The 13,134-nt window shown below is 51.8% G+C and overlaps 1 protein-coding gene across 1 annotated transcript in view; it reads left to right on the forward strand.

Annotated features, from left to right (window-relative positions):
- The window catches only part of LOC147012319 (uncharacterized), a 118,209-nt gene that overhangs the window by 22,971 nt on the left and 82,104 nt on the right, over positions 1-13,134 (forward strand). Inside the window, exon 4 of the mRNA XM_085856378.1 lies at positions 1,193-1,405. Coding sequence (XP_085712504.1) covers positions 1,193-1,405 — 213 coding nt within the window. The remainder of the gene's footprint in view (positions 1-1,192; positions 1,406-13,134) is intronic.

Here is a 13,134-nt window from a genome sequence, read left to right on the forward strand (position 1 = left end):
TCCATGAATTGATCTCTCTCTGGTCCTCAGCTAAAAGTATCTTCAACAACTTCTGTCGCTCTGTCTTTCCTTTGCTTTTTCATTCCGATGACACTATCGCTTTCTCTCCAACCGAGCAACCGAGCAACTTTTTGGTTCTCTTTTTTCCGCTAACTCCACACTGGATGACTCTAACATTCCACCTCCCTCTGATGCTCCCGTCACCAATCCTATGGCCCTCCCTATAATCCCTTTTCATTATATCAAAAAAATACTCTCTGGACACATGCATGGCATACGGACAAGATTGCATTCCTCCCCGTGTCTTGAAGGAATGTGCTTAAGAACTTGCACCCGTGCTTGCTCGTTTGTTTCGTTTTTGTTAAAAAACCCAAACTTTTCCTCTTACATGGAAACATGCCTTAGTACAGCCTATTTTAAAGAAGGGTCATCGTTCAAACCCTTCTAACGACCGTCCTATTGCTCTGACTTCACTGTTTCCAAAGTCTTTGAATGTCTTCACAATTCCCATTTTCTCAAGCATCTTGAATCTCACAGTGTTCTATCTGACCACCAATACGGCTTTCGCAAGGCAAGATCTACGGTGATATCCTTTCTTACATTACATATGTCTGGGCCTCTTCTTTGAGAGACTACGGGGAATCCTTTATTGTAGGCCTTGATATTTCAAAAGCCTTTGACAGAGTTTGGCATTGGGGTTTGATATCCAAGCTTCCCTCTTTCGGCTTTCCTCCTTCACTCTGCTCTCTCATATCGAGATTTTTTCTCATTTTATTACTTGTATATCTTGGAATGATGCTGCAATACTACAATTCAACTACCAGGCACAAAAGGGTTGATGTGTTTACCCACACTCCTTTCTCACTTCTTGTTTATTAATTCTCTTGCGTTTTTTTTCAGTCCAAATATTTCAACATTGCCCCAATATCACTCACTATATTGCCCTTTGTATTCCCTCTTACTTCGTTCATCCATGAGTCTCAATTTTGTTTGGTTGTGGGGGGGGGGGGGAGGCAGGTTTGGAAGAGGGAAAGTGACCTGATATTCATAACTGCTTCAAGGCTTACGCAAATGAGGTTTGCTTCAACGGTTTAACCGAACATGTTGTTTTATTGGTCTTAACATTAACAAATGTGTTTCAGTCAGTTTTTTTATGTGCCCCACTAACTGCTCTTTGTGCTTTTCCATGCAGTCCTTCCAGTTGTTATCCCACAAGTACCCAGTTGCAGTGAGACCTCTACCAGTGGTTTGTTTTGTGGAGAAATAGATGAGAAATTGGAAGACATGCAACACCTAAATACCAGCATTGTAGAATCCATCTGTGAGGTATCGAACAAAACCAAAGAGATCAACCATTGTGTCATTGACGATGACATTATTCAGGGGTCCGGTCAGGTTGGAGTTGGTAAGTGCACAAACAAACAAGCTTTTCATGCCAAACATGTTTTTAAAGTGCCACTTACTTCCTTTAAGTTGGCTTGCAGGGGAAAGGGAAATTGTATTCATCATTATATGTAGATATCTGTGTGTATATACAGGGGGCTGCAAAAGTAGCTATACATTAAGGACTAGTGGAGTATGTGAATGCCGGGGGCAAACAGTTTGAACATTTGAGGGATTAATATGTTTATGATTGATATTGTTACGGCTGTGGAAATTCGCAGAGTACCATATAGGTCCTAAGATCAGTTATGCCGATAAGTTTGTGTTCAGATAGATTTCCCCACCGTTGTCTTAAGGGAATTATTCGTGTGACCCGGGCTGTGATCTTGGAGTTGGCCGTTTTTCTTTACTATCGTTATTTTGGACCAACCACCACGCCAACCACCAACCACCTTCTCCACCACGCCAACCACCAACCACCTTCACCACAACAACGCCACCCACCAACCACCTTCTCCACCACGCCAACCACTGACCACCTTATCCACCACGCCAACCACCTTCTCCACCACGCCAACCACCAACCACCTTCTCCACAACCGCCTTCACAACAACGACATCTCCTCACCATCTCCCAAACCGCATCTCCCCCGGTACCCAACAACACGAACAACATCGCCTCACCTTCATCTCACCACCAACCACCTTCTCCACCACGCCAACCACCAACCACCCTCTCCACAACTGCCTTCACAACAACGACATCTCCTCACCATCTCCCAAACCGCATCTCCCCCGATACCCAACAACACGAACAACCGCCTCACCTTCATCTCTGAAAGGACGCCATCTTGGCGCCAGCCACGGCGAGTCCGCATCGAACGGCATCGCTGCAAACAAACGCGGTGGTTTCCTTCTTCCTTCAGCGTTGGTGATTTCTACCACGTCCGCTCGCTCCAAGCTTCGCCTCAGAATTCGGATCAAAAGAGAGAAAGGGGCGGGGCCAGTGGGGGTCGGAGAGCGGAGGTCAAAACATCGCCTCACGGACCCAATATAAGGGCGAGCGGAGCGCCAGTTCAGAGTCAGTCGGTGGAGTGTCAGTCTGGAGAGGTCGAGGAGCCGCGTGTAAGTCTGGAGCCCGAAGCCTGCAGTAGCTGGAGAAGCTGAAGAGAGCGGAGGAGGCGCGAACTGGGAGCGCGGCTAAGCCTGCTGTGCTGCGCGGAGCTGCGTGTTCGTGTGCGAGCTGGAGAGAGCTCGCCCACCAGCACCGAACGGTCTGAGGTGATCGGGCTCCGGAACGGTCCGAACATCGCTGAGGAACGGACGGGTTCTTACAGAGCATCAACTCTAAGAGAGCAAAGACCCGTTCGTTCCTCTCAGGCATTGCCGGCTGGGGCCCGAATCACCAGGCCGCTGCCGAGCCGCGGTTACGCTAGCTGCCGTGGGGAGGGAGCGTCGTGGGTCGCCTCAGCGAGGAAGGTAACCTGCGCCTCGAGGCCTCGAGGAGCCTCTGCGGTCTACACGGCTCCGTGCAATAAAGACCCAAAGAGGCCCAGTCTGCCCCTCGTCTGTCCTGGGGTTCTTCTTTGCTTTCGAATGAATGTTGTGGCGCCATGTCCACAAGTATAACTGTATAAATGACTGTACATAATAAATAGATGGTATTAGCTCTTCCCTTTGCATTGTGTTTGGCTGTATAATTGCATGTGTGTGTTTTGTATTGATTCCATACCTGCATGACTGTATACGTGTGGGAAATAATAAATGTGCTTGTTTGAGTGTAACCTGTTTGTCGCGTCATTTTCCCTTAATTGAGCGACCATCTTGCTCTCGGAATTTAGTGGGCTTTAAAATAGCCGATAATGGAATGGGGTCCAACAAGGCCTGCCGATAATACACCGCTCGGTTATCCCAGAACGGAACGAACCGCTTAAGCAGTTTGTGTCCAAGCAGGCCTTCGTTGAGGTACGGTCTCTCGGTAGGCTGCCCGCGTGAATAATGAGGTATATCGACAATTCGGCGATTGACCCTGTCACGCACGGGTAGAATATTAACTAGGCCGTGGTGTGCGCTTGGAACACACCCGTGACTGGTTTTCGGCGTGCTTCCGGAAAGTCGCGACTGAATTGTCCGTTCGGTGGGTCAAGCGACCGCTATTGGTTAGACGCGGTCGTTCGCATGCCGGCGGGCGCGAATTCGTAACAATATGTTTATTATTGGTATGTTATTATTGATATGCTTGTATAATCAATAAAATACGTTTTGAGCGCACGTTTTGTTTTTCATTACTGTATACCTACTTTTGCAGCCCCATGTATATGTATATGTATGTATGTATATGTATATATATGTATGTATGTGTATGTATGTATATATATATATATATATATATATATATATATATATATATATATATATATGTATATATTGTTGCGGTCTTCGCGCCCGCCGGCGTGCGAACGGCCACGTAACTCGAATCGCGGCACGTCGCCCACCGGACGGACAATCCAGTCGTGACCCTCTCGGACTAACGCCGGGAACCAGTCACGGGTGGACCTTTTGGTCTCACCGCGATCGAGCCAATCAGCCCCCGCGTGGGATAGGGTTGCTCGCCAAATTCGACCTACCTAAGTACCCACGCGGAGGGTAGACCGGGCGATCGCACCTCGCCGCAGGTCGACTTCGGACACGGGCCACTTAAGCGACCCGTTCCGTACTATCAGAATAACCGAGCGGTGTTATCGTCGACCTCGACGGTTCGATTAATTATCGGGCGTACTCAGCCCACGACCAACCCTTTACGTGAAGCAAGATGAGGATTCAATGGAGGAAAAGACGAAGCGAAGCTGGAGAACAGTTCAACAATAAAGCACATTTATTCGCGGCACACGGGAAGCACACAAATACAATTCCACCAAATGCACACAAAAAAAGAAAACACACTTCCATTTACACAAAAAGCAAATATAAAAGTGAAAACACAGTGCAGAGCTAATACCGACTACCGAGCACACGGCAACACTTATACAATTCTACTTCACAGACGGTGCCGACAACACATACCCAAAACCAAGGAAAAGAAATCCCTCAAGAATGAGGCGGGCCTGAGGCCGAGACCGGGTCGCGCCTACCCGTCTGGTGATGAGACGCGGAGCGGCGATGGCGCCTCTCTCCGCGGGCCTCGCGGACAGTGTCAGGCAGGGGGTGGGAAAAGGGGCCCCCTTGGTCGCACTATCTCAGCGCGGGGGGGAAACAGGAGGGGTTTGCTGATGCTCGGGGTACAGAGGATCTTTATTACCCCTGGTGTGCGTCTCCACCTCGGCCAGGACGCGCTGCCGGCCTCCCTCGGGCGTGCAGCTCCTGGCACCGACGCGAGCACCCCCTCGTCCGACTCTCTTCAGCTTCTCCAGCCACTGCAGGCTTCGGGCTCCAGACTTCCACACTCGTCCCCTCCGTTCCGACTCCTTCTCGTTCTCGTTCTCCTTTCCGTTCTCGTTCTCCTTTTCTGACTGACGAACACCGTCCTTTTATCCCCCCGTAACTTCGCCTTTGACCCCCTCCCTTTGACCTTTCACCTCGCTCCCCATTGGCCCGAGAAAAAGTGGGCGTGAAGGCTTTTTGATCCACAAATTTGCATATATCGATCGCCCTGGGGGCGGGGCCAATTCACCCCTCGCTCACCGATTGGACGGCAAAAAGTGGGCGTGTGTCGTTTTTGATCCGTTTTTGAAGCACAAAATCCGTGATTTTGTACACGCTGTTCAACGTGCGCCCTGCACGAGTCCAACACCGGTACCCACAGCGGGGCAAGAACGGTGGCGATGCTACGGTTGCGAGGTGTGACGTGAAGGTCGTGGCGGTTGTGGTGAAGCGGCGTTGTGGTTGGTGGTTGATGTTGTGGTTGTGATCATGGCGGTTGGTCCAAAATAAAGATAGTAAAAGAAAAACGGCTATCCTGAAGAGTCGCAGCTCGCATAAATGACATGTATTCCCACTAGACAACGGGTTTGGACCTAACTACACATGTACTTACCGAGATACCTCACCTAAGGGACCTGAATGGTGGTTTGCGAATTTGGTAACCACAACACTACCCCCTTCCCTTTTTACAGACTCGTCCCGAATCGTCAAATTTTCGTGTGCCATCATGTGTAGTTTTCCCCTAGTACATTTTACCTACGGATCCCTGAGTGCGACATTCATGGTATTCGTGTCCCCAAAATAAATAACCTAAGGGCTGCGTAACTATCTAAACAAACTCACTCATACGGACGACTTAAATAAAATTGCCGGCGCTAAGACATACATGCCGGGGGCGCACTCATATTTACAGTACATCTTACCCTAACTTACAAATTTTACACTAAACCATGGCCCAGGATCATTGACTCTGCAAAAAGAAAGCAGTTAGCAGGGAGCCAGGCTGCCCGCATGCAGTCTCTGGCTCAAACAATGCAGGTGACAGGGAACGTGGCTGGCTGCTCACACGCAGTCCAAGGCCTTCCCTTTTGAACTGAACGCAGTGAACCACAACGGTGCATGGGCCGCACAACGCAGTCTCCGTGCCAGCTCAAGTGGCACACGCAATGAGCACAACGAATGGATGCATGAACACAAACACGGTGCACGGGCCGCCACTGCAGGCCCGTGTTGTAGCTGCCAACAGGGCAGTTCTTGCAGCTTGCAAACTGTTGCTTTCAGATCCTGGCGCACATGGAAACGAACAGGGGGGGGGGGGGCAAAGCAAAAATTGAACGGGGCTGGTGCACATGGGCAGTGGGCATGGCATGGCAAAGGCAGCAGGCAAACACAGCCCGCAGAAGAAGGCCGCTGCAGGCAAACACAGCCGGCAGATGAACTGGCCGGCACAGGCCTTGAAGAAAAAACAGGCAGCCGGCAGATGAACTGGCCGGCACAGGCCTTGCAGCACAGCAGCTGCAGATGAAGTTGGCCAGCCTTTGCCGTTCCGTGGAGGTTGGTGGAGGGAGTGCGGTGGTGCTGGCCACTTGGAAGGCGGGCTCGGACCTACCTACCTGTCTCCCTCCCAACCTATCGCCTTTGCCTGTCACTGTACATACCCACTCCCTTAATTTGTCAAACCCCAATTTAGCCCCAACTTATTTTTTTGTTGTTTTTATTTTTACTTCCCCACTATAAATCGTCCCCTAACCCCCTTTATCGTCCTTGTTCGGCTAACCTATCCTGTCACCTAGCCTACTCCCAACCCCTACGTTCCCTTCCCGGAGGGGAACAAGGGAGAGCTAGCGTCCTGTGTCGAGGCCCAACGAAGCCTCAGAATGGCCTCCCCAGAGTTCGGCGATCTAACCCAAAGTGGGTCCAGCGGCCCACAACGACAGCGAGGGGATGGATGGTGCGGAGGGGTACACTTCCTAATCTACCCTATCCATTTAACTGTTAAACTACCCCGGGGCTTTCAACAAGCGCCTCTCGCTTAAAGTATTGGTTCTAACAACCCAGATTCTCGTCGCCTGTGTTGGTGTCCTCACAATTTCGGGCCTCGCCCCCCAATTTTCTCTCCGTGCCCTCACACGGTCTCCTGGCTGGGACACGTGGCTCCCTTTGGCAGGCACGACCCTCTGCCGATTCTCCCGCTATGGCACCCCCGGGCACTACACTGCCTCCGAGCCTACCAGCTCCCTAACACCGGGGAGTGCCCCCCATGGCACCTCCCCTGAAACGCACACGTGGCAGGCCGGCCTCCCGGGCCCCTTTCCGAGGGTCACCCGTGCCCACAACACTGCCCACGCGGCTAATGGCGCCCCGGGCCCCCGCACCAAGCAGGCGCACCCGTGCCCACTACTCTATCCCGGCCCCCCATGGGCCCTTGGCCTACCGCGGCCGACTAGCCTGGTGCCCGGGATACCCACTCAGCGATACTCACCTTTCGCAGCCACGCTCCCAAGCCCGTCAACAGGGCTCCTGCACCCCTCCAAATGGGTTTCGAGCCTACACTCCCACCAACAACAAAACGACTTCCATTTTTCAATTTGACTAACCCAGCTAACTCACTCTACACTGACCCCGGGGTCCCTTGGGCGGGAGTCACTCCTCCCCCCAATCACTCATCGCACCATGCATTCCCCATTCGCTCCACTCACACAGACCCGCTGGCCTCACTCACTCAACAAGTACTCACCTCACAACTCTTCAACACACACACCGCTGAACTCTGCCATCCTCCTATTTGCACCCCCTAACTAACTCGTGCTCCCACGTCGTCCCTTACACCATAGCACGTTCCTTTTAACCTACGTAGCTAAGCTACGTCCCCTCTACACATCCAAAAATCTGTCACTGTCTCCAAATAAATCATTTTATTTCCCCACCTAAATCTGGCTACAATCCCTCTAACTAATCCATTCCACGGACTCCATGAGGACTTACCCCTGCCCCATGGAGTCGGTCTAACTAAGCTAACCCTTCCCCCTAACTAGTTTCCATCCTGTGCCCAGGCCAAGGGGGTCTTCCACCCCTTTGCCCAGGAATCCTGTGCACCCGAAAGTGAGGCTTGCTGTCTTTTTTTTTTTTCATGCGCAGCACCTGCGCGGCAACTCAGAGCTCGCGCACTTTGCACCTGTCCGTGACGTCATGCAGCTGCACGTGTTCCTCGTCCCTCCTTGGACGGTGCCATCCGGCAGAGATACCCCTCCTGCCGGATTCCAACCCCACGTGCAGCCATGACGTCACCGTGCGCAGAAAAAAACACAAGCCCCACGTCTCGAGGGGTTCCCCACGCGAACACATGTGCTTTGCCCGTTGGAGCTTAACACACACGATCGCGTGGAGAACCCGTCCGGTCCAAATCCATTTACCTGCCTAAACTTTATCCGTCCGCGGGATCGGCAAATCCACCGCGTGCGTTTCCGGACCGGGACTTCACTCTCGCAAGCGAGCACGTGGCGGTCTCGTGCGTTGCACAGCACGAACCTCGTGCTCACTGCTGGGTGAACCCGGCACGGTCCCCGAAACAACTACAGCCGCTACCCGGCTTTCTTTACTCACATGTCTCCGTCGTCGCCTCCATTCGACCCACGCACACCTGCGTGTCACGACGCACCCAGTCCACACCATTAAACTCACACCGGGAGACGCGGCTGCGTGCTCCCGCATGCCAACCGACATCTCCCTTACATACCGCTCTCTCACACACACTGTCTCCCTTGCACTCGGCCGTTCACTCACGCGTGCGGGGGCACTCACCCGCGGTGCCTCACTCGCACTCCGTGCCTCATCCACACACGCGGGGGCACTCAACCGCGGTGCCTCACTCACACTGGCCGTTTCACTCACACGCACGGCCTCACTCACACACGGTGCCTCACCCACACTCGGCGTGCTGGGAAGCACGTACTCTGGCACCATCGCCACAACACCACTCGCACACGGGGTCGCTTCCACACACGGGGACGCACTCACACCTTGCACCCCACACACAGGGACAACCACACTGGGGATTCGTGTCCCCACAAGGGTCTCCGGGGCCTCTATACCCCCCAAGCTCTCCGTGCACCCGTCCACAGCACTCCTCCTCTCAACCTCGCAAAGCACGACCGAACTCACCTGGTCGTGACTCACCTCAAGGGGGCATACTCCCTCCCCTCGTTCCTGGAGGAGGCCATCCAGGTGCTCGCACCGGGTCCCTGCACGCTCCGCGAGCTCACCCCCATTATCCTCCACTACCTCCGTGTGTGTGTGCGCGTCACTTACCCCGTCTTCCTCGTGTAGTCTTTCCTCTATTTTTTCTATCTCCCGTGTCTCTGCCAACTCTTCCCCCTTTACCTCCCTTGTCTCAACTATTAATTCCTTTGTCACGGCCTTCATGCCCGCCTGCAGGCATCGGCCCATGTTCTGCGTCTCACCCCGGAACTTTTTCATCTCTTCCCTCATTTGCTGTGTATTCGCATCCATCGTCGTTTTCACTTCATTTGTATTTGTATCCATCTTTTCGTTCATGCCTTTCATTTCGTTTTTCATTTCATTTGTGTTTGCATCCATTTTTTCGATCATTTTCGCATTCATCTTTTCGTTCATTGCCGCCAGCATGGCGCATAGCTGGGCCATGTTGGAATCACTCAGCTGAGCCGTTTCGGCAAGGGTTGGGGAAGGGTCTTGGTGGAGAGGGGGGGGGGAGGTGTCATACACCGCGGCCGCTGCCGCACCCACCTCGGGCCCTGGGTTCAGTTGGGCGAGTCCGTGTTCCTGCACAATCAACATTTCCTGCACGGGGATTCCATCCTGGACCATGGATCCTACACATTCTACATCCATTTCTAATACCCCCGGCTCCCGCTCGCCTTGAGACGCCATCTTGCTTCTCGTGAAGGGTTAATTTAACTCGCTCGTAATTTGGAGGGAATCGGGGGTCGCTTCTCTCACCCCTGGACCGATTCCCGTGAATTTAGCCGGAGACAGGAGAGCCCGTTTTCCTGTTCTCCGATACCAGTGCCGCGAGGAGGGCGATGAATTTGTATCGCACGACCTGACACCAGTGTTGCGGTCTTCGCGCCCGCCGGCGTGCGAACGGCCACGTAACTCGAATCGCGGCACGTCGCCCACCGGACGGACAATCCAGTCGTGACCCTCTCGGACTAACGCCGGGAACCAGTCACGGGTGGACCTTTCGGTCTCACCGCGATCGAGCCAATCAGCCCCCGCGTGGGATAGGGTTGCTCGCCAAATTCGACCTTCCTAAGTACCCACGCGGAGGGTAGACCGGGCGATCGCACCTCGCCGCAGGTCGACTTCGGACACGGGCCACTTAAGCGACCCGTTCCGTACTATCAGAATAACCGAGCGGTGTTATCGTCGACCTCGACGGTTCGATTAATTATCGGGCGTACTCAGCCCACTACCAACCCTTTACGTGAAGCAAGATGAGGATTCAATGGAGGAAAAGACGAAGCGAAGCTGGAGAACAGTTCAACAATAAAGCACATTTATTCGCGGCACACGGGAAGCACACAAATACAATTCCACCAAATGCACACAAAAAAAGAAAACACACTTCCATTTACACAAAAAGCAAATATAAAAGTGAAAACACAGTGCAGAGCTAATACCGACTACCGAGCACACGGCAACACTTATACAATTCTACTTCACAGACGGCGCCGACAACACATACCCAAAACCAAGGAAAAGAAATCCCTCAAGAATGAGGCGGGCCTGAGGCCGAGACCGGGTCGCGCCTACCCGTCTGGTGATGAGACGCGGAGCGGCGATGGCGCCTCTCTCCGCGGGCCTCGCGGACAGTGTCAGGCAGGGGGTGGGAAAAGGGGCCGCCTTGGTCGCACTATCTCAGCGTGGGGGGGAAACAGGAGGGGGTTGCTGATGCTCGGGGTACAGAGGATCTTTATTACCCCTGGTGTGCGTCTCCACCTCGGCCAGGACGCGCTGCCGGCCTCCCTCGGGCGTGCAGCTCCTGGCACCGACGCGAGCACCCCCTCGTCCGACTCTCTTCAGCTTCTCCAGCCACTGCAGGCTTCGGGCTCCAGACTTCCACACTCGTCCCCTCCGTTCCGACTCCTTCTCGTTCTCGTTCTCCTTTCCGTTCTCGTTCTCCTTTTCTGACTGACGAACACCGTCCTTTTATCCCCCCGTAACTTCGCCTTTGACCCCCTCCCTTTGACCTTTCACCTCGCTCCCCATTGGCCCGAGAAAAAGTGGGCGTGAAGGCTTTTTGATCCACAAATTTGCATATATCGATCGCCCTGGGGGCGGGGCCAATTCGCCCCTCGCTCACCGATTGGACGGCAAAAAGTGGGCGTGTCGTTTTTGATCCGTTTTTGAAGCACAAAATCCGTGATTTTGTACACGCTGTTCAACGTGCGCCCTGCACGAGTCCAACACCGGTACCCACAGCGGGGCAAGAACGGTGGCGATGCTACGGTTGCGAGGTGTGACGTGAAGGTCGTGGCGGTTGTGGTGAAGCGGCGTTGTGGTTGGTGGTTGATGTTGTGGTTGTGATCATGGCGGTTGGTCCAAAATAAAGATAGTAAAAGAAAAACGGCTATCCTGAAGAGTCGCAGCTCGCATAAATGACATGTATTCCCACTAGACAACGGGTTTGGACCTAACTACACATGTACTTACCGAGATACCTCACCTAAGGGACCTGAATGGTGGTTTGCGAATTTGGTAACCACAACAATATATATGTATGTATATATCTTCTTCTTCTTCTCCTTTCGGCTGCTCCCGTTAGGGGTCGCCACAGCGGATCATCCGATCCGCATAGTGATTTGGCACGTGTTTTACGCCGGATGCCCTTCCTGACGCAACCCTGGTCGCCTCTTACGACACAGGGATATGGTACACCTATTTTAACCGGGGTATACACCGGCCCAGTATACTGGTACTCATTTCGCCGACCTCGGAAGGATGACAGGCTGAGTCAACCCCCTGGTGTATTAATTCAGTGGCCCAACGGGGCTTGAACTCAGGACCTTTTGGATCCCAAGCCGCTGCCCTAACCACTGCGCCAACACACCAGGCTATGTATGTATATATATATATATATATATATGTATGTATGTATGTATATGTATGTATGTATGTATGTATGTATGTATGTATGTATGTATGTATGTATGTATGTATGTATGTATGTATGTATATATATATATATATATATATATATATATATATATATATATATATATATATATATATATATATATATATATATATATATATATATATATATATATATATATATATATATATATACATATATACACACACACACAGCTGTGGAAAAAAATAAGAGACCACTCCAAAAAAAATTTAAATCAGCATCTCTACATGTATGGCAGCCATTCCATTCCAGTGTCTGTTGAATTCCAACACAGGCACACCTCATTCTTCTTAGTGAGGTACTGATTAGGTGATCACCTGAACCGAATCTTATTTAACAAGGAAAAGTATAAAAACCACTGCTGTGGTCATCACTATCCTCTTGCAGTTGGACTCGCTGGATGGCAAAAACAGTGCTAGTAGTACCTCAAAAGTAATTGGAATCAAAAAAATAATTATTGGCCATGCCAAAAGAGTTGAAAAGAAAAGTTTTGAGTGAGGAAAAGAAGGGTTCAATTCTGGCTTAACTTGCAGAGGGATACAGTGAGCGTCACGTTGCTTCCATCCTTAAAATTTCAAAGACGGCGGTTCATAAGATCAAGGTCAAGCAGCAGACATTGGGGACAACAAAGCTACAGACTGGCAGAGGGCGAAAACGACTTTCCACTGACCAGGATGACCGCCAACTCATTCGAATGTCACTCAACAACCGTAGGATGACATCAAGTGACCGACAAAAAGAATGGCAAACGGCAGCTTGGGTGAAGTGCACGGCGAGGACGGTTCGAAACAGGCTCCTCGAGGCAGGGTTGAAGTCGTGCAAAGCTAGCAAAAAGCTCTTCATCAATGAGAAGCAAAGAAGAGCCAGGCTGAGGTTTGCAAAAGACCATAAGGGTTGGACCGCAGAGGACTGGAGTAAGGTCATCTTCTTTGATGAATCCAATTTTCAGCATTGCCTAACACCTGGTCGTCTAATGGTTAGATGGAGACCTGGAGAGGCCCACAAGCCACAGTGTCTCGCACCCACTGTGAAATTTGGTGGAGGATCGGTGATGATCTGGGGGTGCTTCAGCAAGGCTGGAATCGGGCAGATTTGTCTTTGTGAAGGACTCAATCAAGCCACGTTCAAGGTTGTCCTGGAAGAACACTTGCTTC

The sequence above is a fragment of the Eptatretus burgeri genome, chromosome 15 (assembly GCF_056783735.1).
Source record: "Eptatretus burgeri isolate ZD-2024b chromosome 15, Ebu_testis_v1, whole genome shotgun sequence".
In the NCBI taxonomy this organism is placed as follows: domain Eukaryota; kingdom Metazoa; phylum Chordata; class Myxini; order Myxiniformes; family Myxinidae; genus Eptatretus; species Eptatretus burgeri.